A 23588-nucleotide genomic window follows, 5' to 3' on the forward strand; every position below is an offset into this window, starting at 1 on the left:
CATTTGTGAGCTCCTCTTTTGTAATGGTTATCCCTGACTCGTGACAGTTTATAACTGCCCTGAAGTATTGTTGTGCTTTTTCTGATGTTGGAATTTCACCTACGTATACGTATGATATTGCACTTAAATTAAAAAATAAAATAAAATCACTTAATTATGGAAAGTATTTTAGAAAGGTTCACGTAAGGCAGTTGCTAACTTGTCATAAAAGCCAGTCCTCCCAAGCGAAGTGTAATAACTCGACTCCTATGGCTGACCAGGGCTTGGCTTCATCTCCTGTCAGTCTTGAATTCAAGGCTTGGCCCTGGCCTTCCTTTGGAATCACTGGCTGACTTAAGGCATTCGACACTGGCCCAGGAGAAATCTTCAAACCAGAACTTCAACGGGAGCTTCATTCTGCTTTTAACTCTTCTGTTGGAAAGTGGGGTCCTGCGTTAGCAAACGGGGCCCTGCTCTCTACTGCCAATGCCTTGTCGAGGTTTGGAACACTTTCAGAGTGCCGAGGACACCTTCTCTGACTTCCTTGTGTAGAAGTCCCGAGCAGTGAGGTTCTCTCTTCCTGCTTCCTAGGTCGCTTGTGCCCTGTACACATTCCTTACTGTTGACACTGAAGCAACCCTACCTCCCACATTCTATCTCCTTGAAAGAAAGTGGAACTATCTAGCAAAATGTTACATTTTCTTTAGAAGGGACAGAGATTACTTGTAATCCAGTCTAACAATTTTAATGTAAATGGGTAGTATGAGAAAACTCAGTTAAATTAACACCAGTTCCTTATATGCTAAGCTTCAAAAGTTTACCATTTTGAGGACTTACTTCCTACCATAGGAAGTTTAGTTATTAAAACTTATTTGTCATTAATTACAGTTTGGTACAGCATTGTTTTCTCAGCAGAAACCTTTAGTACCACAAAATGTATTGTAAATTGGAGCTAAAAGTCTAAAGCAGAGAGACTTCCTATGTAGCCATGAGAGAGCACACCATACAAACCAGCCATGGAATTACACCCTAGGCCTGGAGAGAGACTGGAGAATGTAGGTAGAATGAAGAGGAAGCTGCTTTGCCTTCCTTAAATGAAACAATTAAGTCAAGTGAGCTTTTATTTGTAAGAAATCGGGCTTGTTCTCATAGTCTAGAAATGTTGTCCCGACTACGGGCTATCTGCGACTAGAACCGTTGGCTGAGTGCCTGTCACTTACTGTGTGGGTTTTATTGGCACTTGAGCTTCCGCAGTTAAATCTTCTTTGTGACTGTGTGACGACACTTATTTCAAATTCAATTATCGACTGGTTATGCTGAAATATTTTCAGCACTTTTCTGGATAGAATTTGAAAGTACTTTTCATTACACTGAAGATTCCTGGTATACAAAATAGCTTTTAAAGAAGTTGCCTCTGTAGGATCTTGGATCTCTCTCTCTCTCTCTCTCTCTCTCTCTCTGTGTCTCTGTCTCTCTCTCTCTCTGTCTCTCTCTCTGTCTCTCTCTCTCTCTCTCTCTGACTTGAAGTGAAATCCCCTGATAATATTTGTCCTGGCAAATGACAAAGCCAAAGCTTGGAACATAGAAGCAAGCAATTGAAAAAGGACACAAGTGAACTATCAGCAAGCTGCTTAGCAGAGCCAGGAAGCAGGCTATCAACACTCGGGCCATTCTTATTGTGGCTGTTATCATAATTGACAGCATGACGCAAAAGCCTATCACATGACTTCTGGGTAGATATGTAAATGGTAAGAGGTCACTTTTCACATGTGCCTGCTGAAAAGGAAACACATTTAAAGGAAGTTTTAGTCAAATGAATGGCTATGCAAATGTTTAGCTTTGGGGCTAGTTTTGAAATTGAAAAAAAAATCCTTCCATCATCTGTCTGTCTTTTATTACTAATTCTTTTATTTGCTTTTTCTGGCTATCAAAGACAGGGTCATAGATATACTATTCAAATTAACGTCAAAATAAAATTATATTTAATGCAGCTTACATTCCAATCAATAAGAACACAAGGAGAAACTGTCTTCTTTCCTTAACCAAAAAGGTCTCAAAGGAGAAAATGTTTAAGATGATATTTACAATCTTTTGAGCTGCATGTGAAACTCAGGACAGGCAAGAGTCAATCACAGGCACAGTGGGGTTGGGACAGTGACAGGCACAGTGGGGTGGGGACAGTCACAGGCACAGTGCAGTGGGGACAGTCACAGGCATGGTGGAGTAGTGGTGAGAACCAAGATTTAGGAGTCAGGAGTTTGACCTTTGCTTTGCTGTGTGACAGGAACAGGTGTGTCTAATTTTGCATCTTAAAAGGGGAAAGGGTCACATTGTCTCCAGCATTCCTCCACACCTTAAGTTCTACAGGCATGAGTAGCTTTCATCCAGAGAAAAGGACTCTTTATTTTCCAACTCTCAATGTACAACTTAGTGTCAGTGATTTTGATTAAGCTCGTGGACTGTTCATACCCATTTAACTTTATTTCATCAAGTATCAAGAGGCATGGCTTCAGAAAGTGACAGAGCGACTCTAAGGTACCAGGATGGCTCCTTGACAGTTTGCTTGTGATCATTTTCTCTGTACATTAAAGTTCTACAGCATCCCTTCACAGTACGTTTCAGTTGCTCTGTAAGCAAGTAGTTAATAGAAGAAAACTTTACCCACCCAAACAGTAAGTGGAAAGTACAAACACACTAGTGACCATTCTTTTTGTATGCCTCCATTGTCCCCTCCCCTAGTCTGTGTCCCTGAGCTATCAAGAGAAATGGGGAAACCCAAGAGAACATAAAACATACAAGCTATTCCCTTGAGGGTCTTGCAAATCTAAAATGAGGAGGTAAATTTGCTCATGTTGGTTATTTAGTTTACTTTTTATGCTTTATTGGTTCAGTTGAGAGTTGTCGTCATCACGGCAGACTGTTAGTGCACTGCCTATTTGCTGAATCTGGCAATTTGCTTACTCTTATTCTTTTTCCCCAGATTATATGCATTATAAAATTGAAGTCCCCTGGTATAGCAATGAAGGGTGTTCATGAGTGTTGACTTTAAGGCCACATTGGTTCACTACTGCCCTCAGCAACTTAACATACCTATTTATGTGCAGTATCTTAGGTATTTCCACCTAGGTGTTTCTGCTTATGCAGACTGTTCATTTTAATTACTTAGTTAATTGAGAGTCTCACCTGACTTTGGACTCATCCACTATGTAATAGCAGATGACCTAGAACTTCTGACTCTCCTACCAAGTGCTAGAAGTAAATGCATGTACCACCACACTTGCTTTTATGTGGTGTTAGGACTAGGGACCAAACCCAGGACTTTGGACATACTGGGGAAATACTCTAACTGAGCTACACCCAGAGTCCTTTTGGACATATTTGAAAGAAACCAGATAGTGGTTCCCTTACTGGCTTCTCTCTCTGTCTCTCTGTCTCTGTCTCTGTCTCTGTCTCTCTCTCTCTTCACAATCTCATTTGAATTGCACCAGGCACAAGGTTCCCTTCCAAAGGAGGAACTGCAATCTGAGCCCATATGTAGGCCCTCGCCGTCACTTCTTTTTTTAGTAGTTTACAATTATTTTTATTTGACCCCTATACTGCATGTTTTGGGGATTGGTCCTATTTCTTTTGTCTTCTTGGAATACTGAGCACAATGTATTTAACATACTGGCTTTATAGACTGTTTTATTTTGATAGGTACATATAAATTAAATAATTAAATCGGCATGTGACTATATTTTTGTACAGATAGGCATATGATTAAGACTTTTAGAGTATAAGAAAACTAGGAATCTAGGAATTGGCCCCTCCTCTATACAATCACATGACACTAACAGACTGGGTTCCTAAACTCATTTGCATGTGGTTTTTAAAGCTTGACTGCTCTGGGACAGGAGGCCACCTCTTATTTTGTAAAGTAAGATATTCAGAAAACTCACACTTCAGAACTTATGAAAATGCAATAGAGATATACCACTAACTAGTTGGATATTTTTATCATTGATCCTTTCTCAGAACAGTGACTAGACTGTCAGTAACCCAAATTTTAAAATTATTATTACTTATTATTTAAAATCTTAAGTATAAAGTAAAATTGTGTTTAGCGTCTTGAATTATAATAATAAAGCATTTCACATGTTCTCCTAAAGATGCTTAACTACACTTAGTTTGAGTCTTCCAGTATTAGAAATCTGTCCTGAATTTGTTTGGTTTAAAAGTGTGTTAGTGCCTTTAATCCCAGCACTCGGGAGGCAGAGGCAGGCGGATCTCTGTGAGTTCAAGGCCAGGCTGGACCGACAGCCTCCAAAACAATACAGAGAAACCCTGTCTCATAAAAACAAAACAAAAACAAAAACAAAATAAAAGTGTGTTAGTTAAATAAGATGCTTAAGACCTGACTTTCTTAGACTTTCCTATCAGGGAAATCTTCGGTGGATAATAGCTGATTTTTAGTTAGGTTATTTATCTGCTTGCCTTATCTATCGAGGGTTCACTTTATTGGGTAGTTTATTAGTGAAAAGATAGCTAAGAAAAATAATAATAATAAAAAAAGAGATACACTCTTGCTCAAGTAACTTGGCTCTGATGAGTGATAATATACAAGCTGGCACAAATACTTGTCTTCTTAGATGCTTTGAAAGTATAAGCAGTGCTCGTCCATAATATAGATGAATAAATTGAAATAATATTTTATAATTTTTAGTTAGTGAGTGAAAATTAATTCAATATTAATTAGTGTCTTGCCAACTTGGCATTAAATTATTGTTAAATACAATCTTTGATCATTTTGTGCATATTTAAGCATTTTTTCTGTTTTAGAGAAAATATATCTCTAAAAGACATAGGTGTGTACATGTATGCGTATGCATATATATTAACAAATAACTAGTTTGGTTTAGCCTTTTTGAAAGTATATGTAGGATAGAGGAGATCAAACTATGTTGATTTTAAATGCTCAGGACAATGCCAAAATGGCCCACTTGAAAGTTTTAGAAGTGGTTAAAGAATAAAAGCCACCAGCATGTAACTAGCAAAATTTACATAAGATCCTTCCAGAAAGACAATAGTGTCTCATCTTTGTCTGAGATAGCCCATGAGGTTTTATGAATAATTAACAGAGAATAATCAGAGAAAGCAAAGGGTCCCCTAAACATTAACCTGTAGCTCATCATTAGAATTGGTTGTGGTGTTCCAGAACACACATCTTGCTTATCTTGCTTCTTAGAATGGTAACCTGACTCAAAACTGGCATTTGCTGGTGAAAGTGGATCAGCGGGTGGCCCCCAAGTGACCTCATGTGATCAAGCTCTTTCAAGGCTCACATTTTTAAATGCACCCCACTTATTTCTGATGATAAGCAGTGTAGCCTAGCACATTGAGTTTCTGTTTATAAGGCCCCCTCAGAAAACACTCTCTCTCTCTCTCTCCCTCCCTCTCCCTCCCTTTCTCTCTCTCTCACTCTCTCACTCTCTCTCTCTCTCTCTCTCTCTCACTCTCTCTCTCTCTCTCTCTCTCTCTCTCTCTCTCTCTCTCACGAGCTCACGCGCGTGCACACACACACACACACACACACACGCACAAAAACAACCCACATCCTGCACTACTGGATAGGCCTGTAATCCCAGTCTCCTGCAGGCTGAGGACCAGGTGCCCAAGGCTAGTCTGAGCTACATAGTAAGACCCTGTGTATACTGCCCCACTGTGTCCCCTCAAACACTAGTCTCACAATGTTGCTTCTCAGACACTATAGACTAAACACATTTTCTTCTTTGAAATAGCAGAAATATGTCATCTGTTTAAAAATGAATAAGTATATATTTTTCTCCTTTGTATGAATATTATGGCCTGCTTCCAGAATACCTACTTTCCTCTCTGTTTACTTTCTGATTTATGACTTCGTTATACCATCAAGCTGAAGACTCCACCCATCCATCCAGCCGTCTCTACATCTCTCTCTCTGTCTACCCAAGGAGACTTTTTCCAGTTCTGCACAAAACTAGTTTTAATTTAAATATTGAAGTAATTTCCATGGAACTTCAGAATTTGGAGTACATTTTCAGATAAAAGGCATCCTTCTGAAATCTTGTGATTGCTCTTAGGCTGTGAAGAAATGAGTCAGGGGGAATGGTCCACTTTTTTAAGCACTGCATTTTTGCAGCAGAGTTAAAGCAATTTGTCTCAAGTTTAAAGGCTTTTTGGCTGTAGCCACCATCTAGAAACTCTTACAGAAGAGGGGCAGTCCAGGTTAGTGTGTTATGCAAGGCAGTTTCTTTTCTATGCAAGATGCAGTTAATTGACAGCCTGGCTCTCCAAAAGTTAAAAAAACCACGATTTTCTAGTGTGTCCGACCCCAACCCCCATCTACTCCCACCCCTACCCTCCCCCTGCAAAGCCAGATAAGTTTACTTTCTTAAGCATAAAAATAAGCAATGTATCCTTTCAATAAATCTGCTAGCACTGTAGGGCAGCTGTTAACCAAACAGAGCTGGATAGGGTTCGCGGGAAGCGTTCAGAAGAGCAGAGCCAATGCACATCTAGGGAGTGCTTGTCTCAAGCCCCACTCAGGGCGGACCTCCCTCACACGCAGGGAAGTATTCATAGTGCCACGCCTCTGAATCCTACACAAAACTCAAGCTCATCTTTGACTCTTTCTGAACAATGCCACTTTAGGTAAAATGTAATTCGTAACATGAGAAACGGGATGGCTTCCAGCTTCTCTACCTGTAAGGGTCAAGGCAGGGTGGGGCCTTTCTCCTCTAAACCGCATGTCTTCTGTTTTGCAAACTGCATGCTTTAAAGATATTGATTATTCTACTCTGCATAGATGATTTGGTATGTCGCATAGAAAAAAAGAACGCATTTTTATTTCCTTTCTAAAATAATCTCTCTGTTGAACATTATTAACGTTTTCTTTTATTTCAGCTCAATTTATACTCTAATACTGGCTAATTGTTATGTTCTAAGCACTGGCTAATTGTTATGTTTCTCTGTATGCTTTAATTAATAGAGAAGCATATTGCAATAACTTTTTTTTCCCCTAAGTAAAAGTCGGGAAATTTTGCTTTATGTAGTAAGATTTTTTTTTCTTTTTGGTTTTGTGTTTGTTTTATTTTTAATTTTGTCTGTTTTCTTTAAGTTGCCTCTCGGGAAAGTAAGGATAATGCCATGTTCAGTACTAGTTTGCATGTGTTCATTTAAATACTAAAAACTGTAGTACTGCTCGATCCATATCTGACTGCTAGGTTTCAATTGACAGCTGAGGATTTGTGACTGGACCATGAATCAAAACGGCAGGCATTTATACCCCAGTACCAGTGAGGATACATTGGGAATTACTTGGCAAAGGTAACATTTTAATTATTTCCAACCCTACACTTACACCTAAAAATTACATGACCTAAAGTGTTTGTTTTTCATTAGTTGTACAGAAAATATGTAACAGTCTGGTTGTTTGGCTATACCATCCCCACCCCCTTATCCCCCTCTTTGATTCCTCTAGATGCAACATCAGGTTAACCTGGGGCTGGGGCGTATGTTAACTGATTATGGGAATTTCTCAATGCTGTCAAAGGTTTGGGACAATTTACACCATTTTTGGTGGGAATAGGAGGAGCGTAATTTCTCATTTCAACTCTTTCCTCTTCTGTTAACTCTAAACCTTTTCAGTATCATTTATTCTTCTTTTGGTGGGAAGAAAAATCTAGAAGAAAAGTTTTAAGTCTTGTCAATTGTTCACAGAGCCAGTCAATTTTAGAGTTGGAAGATTAATTGATTCTATACTTAAAGAAGAAATTTTGTTTAAGTAGTTTTAATTTCTGTTTGCAGGCTGGTGTAATTGACTTTATTAGGTTGGCTAAGAAAACTACTTGAAAATAGTTTTGCTATTATCTTATGTTTTGGTTTTGAAAAAATACATGTAAGGTAGCTGTTATCTTTTCAAAGCAGTTTGTGTCAATTAAATAATTCGTGGTATAATATATATTAAAACATAAAGATGAACAAGAGAGAACAGTGTAATCCCTTAAGTTTCCTGAAAATAGAGCCAACACAGTTTTTACCCTTGCTCTGACTGTAGGCGTTCCCTGCATTGTCGACATGAGGCATAAAATCAGGTGTTAAGATGTTAGTTACGAAAGGGGTGTTTGACTCCACAGTGGGTGTAGGGGCTTGCTGTGGTCTCAGGGAGTCAAACACCTCCATTTACTCAGATTAAAAACTAAAAAAAGGCACCTAAATTTTGGTTTTTGAATTATCAAATTAGAATTATTCAGCCAGGCAGTGGTGATGCAAGCCTTTAATCCCAGTAATCAGAAGGCCGAAGCAGGTATATCTCTTTGAGTTCAAGGTCAACCTGATCTACAGAGCTATGTTCACGAGGACAACAGTTTAGATGGAAGGTGATACTTATGTTTCTAAATGCTACTCCAACCATCAGAATGTCCTAATCAGTAGATTACTGATTGACATTTACTTAAGAAAAGGATAGTATCTTTGAAGCATATTAATGCCAAAAAGATGTACATTTTTGGTGTCATAACATATTTTGAACTATGTCCAAGTAGTTCTGAAATTAGAACTTGGTACCCCCAAACAGGAAAGGTAATACACACGGGAAGAATGATCACAATGGCTGCCAGTCCTTGGGGAAGAAGCATTGTTCATCTTGAAGCTCCCTTTCACAGCCAGAAAATTGATGTGACAAACAGCTTTCAGATCATAGTGAATCTGGGGCGGGGGAACCCCCTGATATATTGATTTCATTTTTTCCCCTTTCTTGGAGGATACTAATCTTTCTTTGGATTAATGAATAACTATGCGAGATGGCCTGAGTTGCATCTGCTCGTCATGACTCAAGAAGGCACATCTTCCGTGTTCCAGGGGTATCTACACATTCTGCAAGGGTTTTTTGAGTTGGGTTAGGGGGTGCTATCCTAAGTACTGTGTAGTCACACGCACAGCTCTTTGAATGTATGTGTCATAATTCAGAATAAACACACTCAGTGGAAACAGCAATTATCTTTGCTTTGCTACCATTTTCAAAAATGGACACACCTGTGGGGCGTGGTGGAGCAAGCCTTTAGCCCTAGCACTGGGCAGGCTACGCAGGCAAGTCCCCAAGTTGGAGGCAAGGTGATCTATGTTTTTAAAACTTCATGCATTTTGTTTCTAGATAGAATATGTAAAAAAAATCCTAACTGTCTGTACCATTGTCACTTTTAAGAGAGATAGGGACAGCTAAAGCAGCAGAGTCATCTCATTAGTTTGACAATATTAGGGAAAGGTAGATTTGTTCAGCCAGAGACTTCAGTGACTGCGCTTTGATGTGGTAGAAGAAGAACGCACCCAGGTCATCCCTGTTGTGGTTGTTGTTTTTAATATGTTTTTAACTGAAATAGAACTAGATCACCCTCCCCCTCCCTTCGCTATCTGTGTCCCCTCCCAGCTACCCATCTTCCAACCCCTCCCATGTTCCTCCACTCGCGAGGCGATAGCCTCTTTTTCTTTGATTTTTGTTACAAGCGCACACGCGTGCGCGCACACACACACACACACACACACACTCTTATGCACAAATATGTTTGTACAAAAGGCAATCTATAGAGACTGTAGATAGAAAGGTCATAGCAAAACAAAAGTGCTTGGATTTGCTTTGTTGGGATTGTGTGTGTTGTCACTTGGTTTGTCCTCACTTGCTTTCATTCCTGCCTGGGCCAGTTGCCCTCCTGAGGTATTTCCATGTCAGATGCAGCTTGTTTGTGGGGGAGGCTGGAAATGGTAGAGATCTGTGCATCCTACTCAAGCTGGAGATCTGCTTGCCACATCCAACCCAGACTCAGAATCTCCTGAGGCGCCCCAGCTGACTGTTAGGCAGGGTATTGACAGACCTTCCAGATTACAATCCTGAAGATATTTTCTTGCTTTGACCTTAGAATGTTGTGAGGTGTGTGTGTGTGTGTGTGTGTGTGTGTGTGTGTGTGTGTGTGTGTATGTGTAAACTCACAAGCTAAGGGCTTACTTAAATCTAGAGAGTGAAATTTCCTGCCTAAGTAAATGGTTAGTTGCTGGAGTTGATACTGAATAAAACTCTGAAGGGCTTGCTCCCGCTTCACTCAGGGTAGACTGGCCGTCTAGGAGGATGGTGGGTGATGTACTGCTCAAGCCAGGTTCTGCTGTGTTTCTTCTTTGCCCTCCTCCACGCATACGCTCTGCTGTTGGTGCAGGAGTGTGCTGTGTGGGTATAAGCACAGGCAGCAGTGACTTGCTGGCCAGCTTGCTTGCTTGAGACCCTAGCCAGACTCCTGCTTGCACTTTCATATATGAAAGAGCAGCATAATCGAATGAAGCAGAGAGCTGAAGGACAATCTAAGAATAATATAAACATGCTATTTTAAAACATCGGATGGGTGTTTCATGCAAAAGAGAAACTGGATTTATTGTTTCATTCTCCTCCCTTCTCCCCCTTCACCCCTTTAAGAAAATGCAAAGCCACAAGCGAGTGGTTGTATGTGTCTGATGGCTTATATAAACATAGAAGAAGCCTTCAGATGGCTAAAATAAACATGCGCGTGTTACTGAAGGATATGTTTACACAAACCATTTGCTCAGCCCCTGAAATAATGAATAAATGAAGATTTTACTGAAATAATTGGAAGGATTTTTTTGTTTGTTTCTGCTTATGCCATAATTGAATGGCACCAGAGACGTTTATCAGTGATTTTCCGTGTTACATATGTTCCCCGGTTCCTTTCTATGAGTTGAATACTTCATCCTGTCGTTACTTTACACATGTTTTTGTAAGAAATTGTCGTTTATTACTGCAATTCCACAGAGTTGCTTGATTTCCCAAGAGAAGTTTAGCAGCCAGTAAAGGTTATTTGGATCTGGCTGGTCAGGAGAATGAAGGCAAAACGAAGGGGCAGGAACGAACACTTCATGCTCTGTAGTTACTGGGAAAAACCACCTACCAATTTCCCTTCCATAGCCAGACGCTTTCTTTATAAAATGCATCCTCTCTATCCAAAGACTGGAAACAAAAACTTAAGAATAATTTTAATAGCTTGCAAACTGTATGCGTTCGCATATGTATGTTTATGTATACACATATGTGGCATGTGTGTGATAAAGCATGTGTGCACTCCTGTCCTTACGTAGAATGAAGTTAACTTTATTTCACCATTATACTTGGACCACCCCCACACATCTCCTAGGTTAGCATTTCCTGCTCAGGGTTTCTTATCTTGAACAGAACCGCAGTCCAGCTGCTGGGTTGTCCCTGCAGTTCCTGGGGAGGAGCTGGCTTCCCATCGCTGAATCTGCTTGTCAGCTTCAGCTGTTAGCTCTAGAGTGTGTTTGAACTGTTCAAATTTGTATACGCTATTACGGGCCCTTAGCACTTTCTGGGACTCTGATAGAAATGCTGAAAAGATAGACGCATAGGCATAGGAGAATCCTAGGTTGTGAATTACAAATGCCAAAGTTGCCCACGACCACTGTTTGGTAACAGGACAGCTAGTTGCTGTTGTTCTTTGCATTTATCAGTCTCCTGAAAGCAGCCGCTTTCCGTCCTCATCAATATTGCTTGCACCTGTTAGGAAATCAAAGCTGAAGTCATTAGCATCTAAAAAATGGTCTGAAATGGTTTTTGCAAGCACACGATGTCTCTGATCTGGCTGTTGAGAGCTGTGTCGGGACTTGTAGTTTTCACCTACCTTTCTGCATTTATAAAGAAAGATTTGTCCAACTGGGCGTTTCCTTTTTATCTAGACAAACTCTTCAGAACACTTCCTAAGAAATTAATTGTATTCCAGCCAGACTTGCATGCTGCCATGCCACAGGAAATGGGTCAGCAATCCATTAAGATGCCATTAGATAATCTAATTTGGAACTTAATCTCTAAATTAACCGTGCTCCATACTTGAAGCATACTTGAGAGAAAGAAAAAAAGTTTACGTTTGAATCGATAGGGGAGCCGAAGCGTGAAGAAGGCTGTTTGTTTTTTCTGTAGCTGTGGTCACGTCTCAAGCCGTCTGGTAACCAGGAGAAACCAGACATGATGTAATTCCAGATTGAACTTGAACTTCAGGGACTTAGGATGGGGGAACAATGAGCCATAGGAATCAATAATGTCCATTTTCCACATGATTATGTCTGGAGCTTTCCGTCAACCTTTCTGGATGGACAGTGTGACCAAAACGAGATGAACCAGGGACAAGATGTTAGAGGAAAGAGAACAACTTTCTCCATGGTGTTTTCAGAGCAGTGCTGCAGATTCCAGCGGGATTAGAAAAGTTCCCGCTCTGCAGTGAAGCGGTGGCCTGTTCTGAGCACTCTTTGTTTGCCTAGGTAGGACAAACTTAATCTTCCGTTTCCTGTCAGATGGTTTTTGGCAGCAGAGCCGGAGAGGGAGGAGCAGGATTCAGAACATTCTCAAATGCAAACCTTACTGATTAACCCTTTGCAGCTAAAGGAAGTGTGCTTAACGCTGACCTTGTTTGAAGATGGTTTGTGCAAAGCACCGTGTAAACATGCACATTCTCTGCAGAGGAAGTCGGCTCCGCCTGCCCACACACCATTACTTTAGTGTTGTGGTCCCAGAGCTGGGGCTAGGTGGATTGTCATTTGGTCATGTTTAAATAATAAAACCTAGAACTGAATATATTTTATAGGAAATGTAATGTTATAGTAGGAAAGGCAAAGGCCTGCTGAATTTCAGCATAGTGAATAGTAATGATATACACGTCACATGTCAGAAACTGCAGGAAGGGAGTTTGTGCTCCTTCATTCAATTTGATTTAGTTCTCTGTACATGTGAACACAGTGGAAAGCCCAACATCCTAGTTTAATTCTTAACTCTTTGTCTGTCCTACCCTTCCGAATTCTGATGTAAACAGGTCCTCTCTTTTAGAAGCCAAACTGTTTAAATAATACCGAATTTTGCTTTTAAGTAAAAGTCATTTGGGAGTCTCCTGTTTTTTGTACAAAACTCACATTTCTCTTTACTTAGTATGCCTTTGGTGATCCTCTCTGTGAAAGGCACTATTTCGGAGTACCATTTTTGAAGGGAAATGTCTGCAGTTGAAGAATCACTTATGCAAATAGGAGGAGCGGTAACCCTTGTAACAATAACAATAGCACTGAAAAGGAGCCCGGTGGAGAGGAATGCAGACTAGAGAAAGGCTGGAAATCAACCCGTGGGCTTCCCTGTGGCATAGTCTGTGGGATGATGCAAAACACGACAGTTAGCCTATAATCCCGTATATTTTTAATTGGCAAAAACCTCCCACAGATTAATAAGTTGGTATGTTTGCATGTGTGTCTGTAGTTAACTTGTAATCAATCATCTTCATAGTATTCTATCATATGTTTTTTTAGCTCTAAAAAATCAGTAAGATCAAATCAAGTTGCTTTTTAAATTTGCTTAGTTTGACTTATTGAGGGGAAGAATTTTCTTTTAAATTCTATTTACATTTAAATATAGGCAAGTAAGTTTTTGTGAGTTTTAAGTGTATGGGTTTCCTTGCTGAAGAGCCTCTTAGGGTCATGTGTAGAAGCTTCTATACTAAAAGAACTAAGTGTGGGAATGATCTTCTACACTGTCTAGCTGCAGCATTCCCATATAAAGTCACTATTGCCATGCTCTTTATTAGATTAAGTACTTCGCTGGCATGTGACATTTTTTAACTTGGAAAGTGCTCTCATTTGTGCATACTAAAGTGAGCCCTCAATCTAGCACACCCCAGAAGCAAAGCCATTGGAAACGATTGAATATAAACCAGTGAGGTTTGACAGCCTACCGTTTGATGTTATTTTCAAAAGTGTGGCTCCCCAAGGATTAACAATGAAGAAGGCTATTTACCTACTTAGTTAAGAAATAAATACATTTCTCTTTCATTACTATGAAGTGCTATTGCTTGGAGTTAGAATCATTCCATGAGCCACCTGCAGTTTATGATATTTGGTGTTTCCCAGAGAGCCCACAGGGGTCTTTGTAGAGCAGGTAAGAGCTAGCCAGGGAGCTTTCTGACACAGACTATTACAAACAGTGATAATCATTAGAAATCATCTTGCATGCAAATAGGATCATTCAGATGACAATAATGATCATTAAAAATGGGAAAAATAAATCAAAGAAACCCAGGACCTGTAAAAAGCATGTAGTAAGTATATTTCACTTTCAGTCTGGCCTCATTTAAAAAGGGGCTGAAAAGCAACTAGCACTTGATAAATAAATTGCAGTTACTCATGTGGAAGTTGGGCTCAAGAATTATTATTCTTGTTCAGGAGTTCTAGTGCATCTGTCAGCTGTAAGCCATTGAATATCTCATAATTCAACTGCAATAGAATATATGAACAACAGATTGCAATGTTTGTCACAGAAATAGCTGAGGCACAGTGTGAGGATATGGTGCTCTGGAACGACAATACTTAGGATCCAGGTTTCTACAGCTTAATAGCTGTGTACAGTTGGGCAAGACTTCAGGCTTCAGTTTCCTCATCCATAAACTAAGCAAGAATGTTTGTTGTTAGGACCAAACATGTTAAGCTCAACCATGTAGACCGATGTCTGGCAAATTACTCATGCCATGTCAGTGCTATTGATTAGGTGCCATGTTCTTTGTTCTAATAAGCAATAGGTTCATCTTGAAGCCTGTTCATTTGTTCCTTCCACTAATATGAGTGAATTGTTTTTCACAAGACTACATATAGCCTTTGAGTTTTATGAAAACAAGCTGCTAGTTGAGATGCAACATGGTGTATCTATACAGGATAGTGCATCTAGGCAGTATAATATATCTGGACAACATAGCACATCTAGACAGCCTAGTATTTTCAAACATATTTTTTACTTTAGTAGAGGAAATTCTTTGCTATGTGTTTTGGAGGTAACAATAAAACCAGGATGAGTAATTTGTCAAAATTATTGTTTGTTCCCCCACCAAAGTGATACCTGAAATTAGTGCAAAGGGATTGGAGGCAAATTTCTCTAAATTATCATCTTACATGGTCTTCATGCTTCCTGTGCCATTGTTTGTTTTCTCACTACCCATTAACAGTGTAGCTTCTGGTGTGGTTGGACTTTTTATAAACCTACCAAATCTTCGTGTTCTATTACGTAGAGCACGTTTCTTAAAAGAGCACCTACAATCTTTAAAGTAAATGTAGTATGTAAATGAATGATTTATTTTTTAAATGACAAACAGATGTTGCTTTGGCATCCACTGCAACTTTTTTCTCTTCCATTGAAAGATAAAGAATCTATTTACTCCTTTAGTAGAACATCTACAGTTTATCCAGATTGAAGAAATATATGTACAGTGAGTTTTAAAAGTATGATCTACCATACTGTTCTCTACTACTTGCTCAAGTTTCTTGATAGCTTCAAACCACATTCCCTCTTAGCTTTCACTGTAATGTTACCTGGCAAGTATTTTTGCTTCCTGAAAAGACGGTTCTAGACAATTTGAGGTTGTTGCCTCTGACAAGTCAGTTCGCTCGGTGCACGCTCCCTTTGTAGACATTGACTAGGTTATGACACAGTTTGTGTAGCACATGGCAAATTCATAATCTCCTAAAGCAAATACATTTGCCTTAAGAGAATTCTGTTCTAAAAGTTCTTGCCAAGGTTGGACCAACATGTCACTTTGAAGGAAGACAATGAATGATAGTGAAATGGCTGTGGGACACAGACAGAATTGTTATCTGAGGACTGTGTGGGAGAGATTGACCTTATTTCCTATACCCATGAGAGGGGATAATAGTGGCCATTTTAAGAGTGAGAACACCAAAGATGGCGTCTTCTGTTCACCAGCCTGATTGTCTAACAGTGTCTATCTTTGTGCTAATTCTAAGAACTGAAGCATTCAGACCTCTGAATCATTTCTAATTCAATTGCCATGTCTTCCCCATTACCCTGAAAATGTTTGGTAAATGATTCGTTGAGTTTCTGCAACAAAGATGAGACTCCAGTGTGAAATGTATCAGGGCCATCACTCCCTGACTATCTTCTAAATCAAAGGAATTAACTTGTGTCTTCCCTTTTTGGGTGAGTTTACACAGATGATCACAGTAAAGTGAATATTTTCTCCAAGATATTTGACATTTTGTTTCTTAAATTTTGGTGTAGCTCTCCTATATTTTGTGTATGATATCTCACCGTGCATGCCATCAGGATGAGCAGTGTTTTGTTTATGGTGGTGCCAAAGTTTTTTGAACTTTTTGATTGTTATTTTTCATGCTTGTACACTTGTTTTAGTACTTTTATTTCTAGTGGCTATGGGCAGCAAATTCTTCTAAATATATGTTAATCGGATTTCGGACAGATTCAGCTTTAGTTCATCTAAAGGTGATTTGACACTGGAAAATCTAATGATAGCAAAGCAAATGCAAGCTTGAAGCCACACATTGTTGACTTTGAATGTTTTGGAAATCCTTTCAGTTATGTAGTAAAACTCTTACTAGTCAAAGGATAGATTTTTTTAATTGAACATAAGATAATTCATACAACTTTCACTTCCCCGTGAGTGAAAACCAGGATGTATTTTATACATACCCAATTTGCCTATGTAAATGTGTAAGTGTGGATATTGGCATTCATTTGGGCATCTTGGTGTGATGGTGCTTATACATTCTCAGTGAAGAACTATGAAAACTTGGGTGTTGTGTTTTTTTTTTTAATTAAGTGAACTAGTTTGGTTTAACATTTAACATTGTTATATAGTCATTGAGTTATTTTTTTCTGGATTTGTTTTCCCATCTGGGAACTGCTATTAAAAGCTCTAAAGAATGTCCCTTATAGTTCTGAACTTAGCCTATGCATTGGTGATAAGAGACTTATAAAACTAAGATATGGGGCCTGAATAGTGTTCCTGTTTGAGATTTATTCTCCCCTAAAGAGTTATAAACAGTATCAACAAATATACTACACTGTGCAGTGTTGGTATGGCCATAATGTAGGCCAGGAGATTCAGAAGGATTAACTAAATATGTAAATTACATTAGTTATACATTGTTGAGTATGAATCCTCTGAATGTGATGACCAACCATTTGTTCTGGATTCTTATTTTTTTTTCTCCAAGTACTTGGTAGATTTGTCTTTTTAGGCACCACACTTACTTTTTCAATCATTAATACACTCTCCTCAAAGCATACAATCTCTAGATGACTCTGTGGAGCTCGTCTATTTGGGGATTCTTGTTGATTTCACAAGGTGGTTTATTGTTGATGTTGCATTATTTTTGCTTTTTTTATTTTTATTCTTCCAAGGACTATCTGTTGAGCTAGATAGTTTGCTTTTGACACACACTGCTTACTTTAGGTTAAAAATAATAGATAGTGATTTTGTAATTAGCCTTATTGTTAAGAAACAGTCTCATCTAAGGCCAGACTCTATCAGGATAGATAAGAATGAGCCATTTTTCCCCCTGTGGCATTCACCTTTCAGTCAGAAAGATAATTGCAGATACCAGATGAGTGTGATATGATGTAATAAGTGCTGTAATAGAACTGTGTACAGAGTGCAGTGAAGCACAGTTGAGGTGAAAATAAGTTTCTTGGTGCGTTATGTAACATTGTTCCAGTCAATGATACAAACTACAAAAATAATTCTGAAGATGTGTGTAGGAAGAGAGAAAATTTGTGAAAAACAGTCAAATCTCTCAAAAAAGATTTCAGTAAAGATATGCAGTCTTTAGAATTGGGGTAATTCATCAACTAAGGAAGATACGTAAGTTGGTGTATCATTATTTTTTCTGCATAAACTTGTATGGAGTGTATAAATTTTAAAATCAGAGATACTCAGATGAAAATGTATTCATAAATTCACGCAAATCAAGGTCAGCACCTTTTCAAAATAGCTGAGTATGAGTTCAAGCCATTGATTTATTTGTCCCAAATTTTGTAACACATCTGCCATATGCTAGATTGTGTGCTAAATGATTAGCAAAGTAAATGTCAAGTTTTGCTGCTGTTGATCTGGTCATCTAATCATAAAACCCTTGAGAAAATGTCACTGGTTTCTTTTCTGTTGAAGCATTGTTGGGCAATACATACTTAGACAGATAGAAAGAAGCTGTGTTTTATACTGAGTTATCTTCAGAGTAATTGTTATATTTCTGGTTTCTTAATCTAAACTGGTTTCTTTGTGTTAATTGTCATGATGTTTCTTACGCCTTTAAGAGTCAAACAGATAGACATGTCTAGATTGTTAGCTATGATATTGAACAGATAGGTATGTCTAGATTGTTAACTACAGTAATAGAATTCATCTCACCTTTGGTTCCAACAGTAGAGGATACTAAGCAAAATTTAAAGCATGGAGAGTCTGCCATGCCAGACCACTGTTAAACTGGGGGAAGAATTGTCTGTATGATGTTTCCTTGGTACAATGATGCAGCTGCTATGTGTATGACATTATACTCCAAATGGAATATCAATACAAATAATGCAAAAATGTCTGGGGTGGAGTGCTTTGTGGTGCTGTAAATCTGGCATTCCTTTTCTCCGTATGAAACTTTTAGGAGAAAATATGCCCATAGCAACTAGAGAAATTTTGTTCAAGTTTGTTTTTAAATTCCAAGACCAGCATAGGCTATTGCACAGCCGACTGGCAAGAGACAGGACTGTCGGCTCAGGTCACTCCTTTTCTCTTTCTGATCTCAAATGTGCTATTCCAAATGTGCTATCATTCCTGGTGGAAAAGGCTGGGAATTCTCAGGCCAATGTGAGGAAAAATGAATCGAAAGGAAAGCCATGATTCTGTCTAGGAGAAATTACAGAGGAAAGCAGAAAAACACCAGAGAACCCAGCAGCCCCCTCTGCTGCATTCTCCGCAATGGGCTTCTGCACACAAGGCAGCAAACTGGGTTCCAGGTGGTCATCCAGGACAGACAACACTTGGTAGTCTAAAACTTTCAAGTTATGTATGATAATTAGGCATTAACCTGCCTGAAAATGTATTATTCTCTTGTGAGAGAAAAGGACATATATTCCATTCCATTTTTAAATTTATGTAACCTAGTAGGCAGATAAACCCATCTTATGCAGAATATCTTATGAATTAAAGGTTAAAATCAATTAATGTATCTAGCAAACAACAGTGGTCTGGTATCACTAGAAATTTCTGCTTTTCTTTTTCTTCATTTGAACAATAAAAATCATACTCCATGTATTACATTGAAGTGGATCAGATATTTGAAAAAGAATGTCCTTAATCAGCTAGAGTTCAACAGTTGTGAATGTATCCTATTTTATGTTTTTCTACATCTTAGGTCTTTTCATGAAAGCAAGAGATCTTATAGAGTGTATATGTGTATGATGTATATAACCTAAAAGTTATTGCATGTAGTATATATGTGTAGGATGTATATAATTTAGTACTGTTAGTGCATGCTATTAATTTTTAAATGTATTTAAATTTAAAGTTTAAAAATGCAATAGTTGTAATTTGATGCATTTAAAATTTATACTTGCGACTGGATATTTTAACATTGTGTTTTTCTTTTTTTTTTTCTTCCCTCCCTGTTACCCTTCTCCTCTCAACAGTCCTGGTACCTGGGCTAGCTTGGTTCCTTTCCAAGTGTCAAACAGGACACCCATCTTACCGGCAAATGTCCAAAATTATGGGTTGAACATAATTGGAGAGCCTTTCCTTCAAGCAGAGACAAGCAACTGAGGGGAAAGAAAACACAACAATAGTATAAGAAAATTAGGGGGAAAACACTCAAAGCAAAGGAAAAGAAGACTGGACGAAAGGGAGAAAGGAGAGAGACTGAAGAAAGAAGACCATAAGACCAGCATTGCAGCACTCACAATCACTAATTCCCTCAAGGCTGAAACTATAATGACACGAAAGGGTTGATGATGTCTCACTGATGCTAGTCTGCAGCCCCTGCAACGTAGCCTTTGTTACATGAAGTCCGCTGGGAAATAGATGTTCTTTCTCTATGACAATATATTTTAACTGACTTTCTAGATGCCTTAATATTTGCATGATAAGCTAGTTTTCTTGGTTAGTATTCTTGTTGTTTACGCATGGAGTCACTATTCCTGGTTATCTCACCAACGAAGGCTAGGAGGCGGCGTCACAGGTGCTGGGGACAGAGCCATGAGCCAGCCATTTTGTGAGCACTCTGATTTCTTAAAGTTAAAAAAATATATATATAATATCTCAGTAGCCTTTAGTTATCCATACAGATTTATTAAATTTTGGCCCTTAACCCAGCCTTTTCCAGTGTGTAACCCAGTTTGAAATTTTAAAAAAGAAAAAAAAAAAGTGAAAAATAGGAAAAAAAAAAAAAGCAGTTTGAACTCAAAGGCTCTATGGAAGAAATGCCTCTATGTGGGTAAAGTGTTACCTCTGCATGCAACAGTAAAAATTAATATAATATTTTCCCCACAAAAGAAACACTTAACAGAGGCAAGTGCAATTTATAAATTTATATCTAAAGGGGAATTGTGATTATAAGTCCTTTAGCCCTTGGACTCTAAATTGAGGGGATTAAAAAGAATTTAAAATAATTTTGAGCGAATTTATTTTCCCCTCAGTTTTTGAGGGCATTTAAAAAGGCATTAAATCAAGACAAATCATGTGCTTGAACGAGAAAAAAAAAAAAGAATGAAAACACAGCACTTAGGTTGGCTTAGCTGCAACCTCCTTGGAGGTAGAATTATTTATTTAAAATTACTGGTTGCATCAAGAACCCATAGGGTGTACAAATGGTTCTATAAAATCTGTATCGTAGAGACAGAGAGGCAGGTGAATCCATGTCACAAGGGCAAAGCTTCTAGTGTACATGCTGGGAACACCAGGGCGTAGGATAGAAACCCACTCTTCAGAGAAGTGCCATCGGGGTGCTGGAAATGTGCATGGTGCTTTCAGACATTAGCCTTGTTCAACACATTTCTCGTATTGACAGATCCATAGTATGCATGGGCAGACACATGTTGCCTCTGTGTCTCTTACAATTTTAATTAAAGTACTCTTTCCAGTAATCCTAATTTGCACGAAGATATAATGTCCACATTACGTGCCTTGCCTTGAAATCTAAAAAACAAAAGACAAAAAAAAAACCACAAAAGTGACATCACTACACTTGTTTTGCTGCATTTATTATCATTTTAAATCTTTACCATTTTTATGACAAAATATTTTGTACTCCAGACGAAGAAAAATGTGTGACATCATGGATTTTTTAGACAGTTACACCTTTATCTCACATTTATAAAGCATATCATGGCTGTGTATAGTTGCCGCTTAAAAATTGTAATCGACCAGCAATATTTTCAGTATTTTGGTGTTTTTTCTATTAACCTTTCATGTTTTTCATCTTCCAATTAATATTTGGGGGGAGGGGTTTCAAATTTATACGAATTATGCAATACCAAGTTTTGCCTATGTAGGTAGTGCTTTTAGCTGTATTGGTTATTATAGGTAAGTACACAGATTTAAAAAGAAATAATGTATGCTTTTTTGTTTGTTTGTTTATTTGTTTGTTTGTTTTAATTGACCAAAGTGGGTACTGCTATTTTTGCAGTGTGATGAGGTCCTTTTGTGTACTGAGAGATGGACAGGGGATTTTTTTTAATATACATATATATACATATATATATATATTCTGGGGCGGGTGGGAGGATTTTTAACACTTTACAGTGTAGCTGTGAAGCAGTGCACCCTGAGATGGCCTGGGCTGCAAAGCGACTGTTCTGCCTACTGTGACAAACTTCAACTTACACAGGTCCCCCCTCTCCACTCTCCCACCTGGGGTGCAAGCTGAACTCATTTCTGGTTTTCAAGCTCAGAAAATGGGAAGAAAGAGCAAGCACATCAAAGCAGGGCGGACTTAGAACTGCTCTGTCTCATCTTAGTTGTTGGTAGTTTTTCTGAAGGTTCCCCGTCCACAGTGGAAAGCGAGCCTGTCTCATATTTGGCAAAAACATGTCTTGAAGTGCCCACATAGCAGATGTTGGCTGTTTCACACTTTTGAGTTTAACACAGGAATAAGCTTTCTTCTACCAAACACGTTCGCCCATCTGGAGAAAGGCTCCCTATTCCTTCCCATGGCAGGATGTGATGTTGCTGTGACTTACTACTTCAAGTGGATGGCAGCGCACTTGGGATTCTTTTTGTTTTTGTTTTTGTTTTTTTGTTTTTGTCTTTTTGACATTGGGAAGGTTGACTAGAGAGAGGGTTAACTCTTATTGAATGTATTTGGACTGATAGATTAAAAAAAAACCTCAAAGTTCAGTTTTTAAAGAACAAAAAATGAGCAAATCCTTTGCTTTTACCTGCCCTTGTAAACTGAAAACCAGAACAGAGAGAAATATAGAATTTTAAGCAACTAATTTTCCTGTGGATGAATTAAACCTGTTTGATACTGATGGAAGGAACTTCTTTTTAAGGGATGGTACTTCAAATATATATTTGAGTTCATTTCCCCGAGGGCTAGAGGTAAATGGGAGCCAATTCTGTTTTGTCTTCCCCACCCTGGTCCTGATGAGTGAATTCATTACTCCAAGGAGTTCTTTCAGGGTTAGTGACACACACAGTAGGTTGTCGTGAGACTCTCCTGACCCCAGCTCCCATGCCATGGCCTAATGAAATAAGCTGTTAACTGTATGCCTAGCAGATCATTTACTGAGTACTTTACAACAGTGCTCGTAGGCCTGACAACTCTATCTGACAATTGATGTCCAAACGCTGGCTAGCACAGAGGGATTCTAGGCACAGACTCCAACAAAGTCCTACTGCACCAGTGATACTTGCTCTGCAGTTACCAAATCCTCCCAGCCAAGCTCTCTATGTATTTCTGACCTGTCTGGTGAGGAATGCAACCTTACAGGACACAGTATTCTTTCCAGGCAGACTCCTCTCCTTGTCGCCAGACAACATGGCGCACTGTGGCGTCCCTGCCTGCCTCTTGGGTACAGAGGCCTAGGGCAAGTGCTCCTCCTTTTTCTAAATAGTTTTACTTCTTTCCTTTTGAGATAAACTTATTAAAAAGCACTACTATAGATAGTCTCAAATCCACTTTTTAGCCTCCTATTTTTTTTTAAACCAGGAAGTGTATTCTGACGAAGGGCCCCACTTTTGCAGGTCTTGCACGCCCCTTCCTTACCCAGACTGCAGAACTTCAGGATGGTGAAGGTCACCCAAGGGCATCTGTAGGGGGGTGGCGTCTCCAGCCACCGACTTACGGCACTGTCCAGCCTTTGTTGTATTGCTTTGCGGCCCGCCCACTCACAATGCCCCTGAAGTGTGTTTTCCCAGAGTGGCTTGCGCAGTCAAGGCTTGCCTAAAGGAAAAAAAAAAAAAAACCTGAGAGGCAGTGAAGGAGACTGTACATAAATAAAGACATGGCAAAACCTTAATTATAGCAATATAGTTATCGGGGAATGTTCGGGTGGGCAGCTCCATTAAAACTTATGTGAATGAATCTGGGAAGCTGCGAGTAGTGAGAACGAGGTCTTCGTAACGAACCGCCTACCTTGTAGACAGTAATTTGTACACTGTATAGTTTTGTTAAGAATTTTTTTTAAATTAAAATTCCCATGTTTGTAAAGCTAACTTTTTAACAATTATAATGGAACTGTGTGTTGTTTCCATTTTTAAAGT

The 23588-nt window shown here is 38.9% G+C and overlaps 1 protein-coding gene across 10 annotated transcripts in view; it reads left to right on the forward strand.

Annotated features, from left to right (window-relative positions):
• Window positions 1-23588, forward strand: part of Nfib (nuclear factor I B) — a 412093-nt gene that overhangs the window by 386133 nt on the left and 2372 nt on the right. For 7 of the 10 annotated variants that reach the window (XM_040756251.1, XM_040756252.1, XM_040756255.1 and 4 more), the window contains 2 exons: window positions 7235-7323; window positions 19520-23588. The exon at window positions 19520-23588 is cut by the window's right edge and continues 2372 nt beyond it. In XM_040756251.1, coding sequence (XP_040612185.1) covers window positions 7235-7323; window positions 19520-19649 — 219 coding nt within the window. In that variant the 3' untranslated portion in view covers window positions 19650-23588. 10 annotated transcript variants of the gene reach the window in all.

Source organism: Mesocricetus auratus, unplaced genomic scaffold (assembly GCF_017639785.1).
Source record: "Mesocricetus auratus isolate SY011 unplaced genomic scaffold, BCM_Maur_2.0 Super-Scaffold_100014, whole genome shotgun sequence".
In the NCBI taxonomy this organism is placed as follows: Eukaryota; Metazoa; Chordata; class Mammalia; order Rodentia; family Cricetidae; genus Mesocricetus; species Mesocricetus auratus.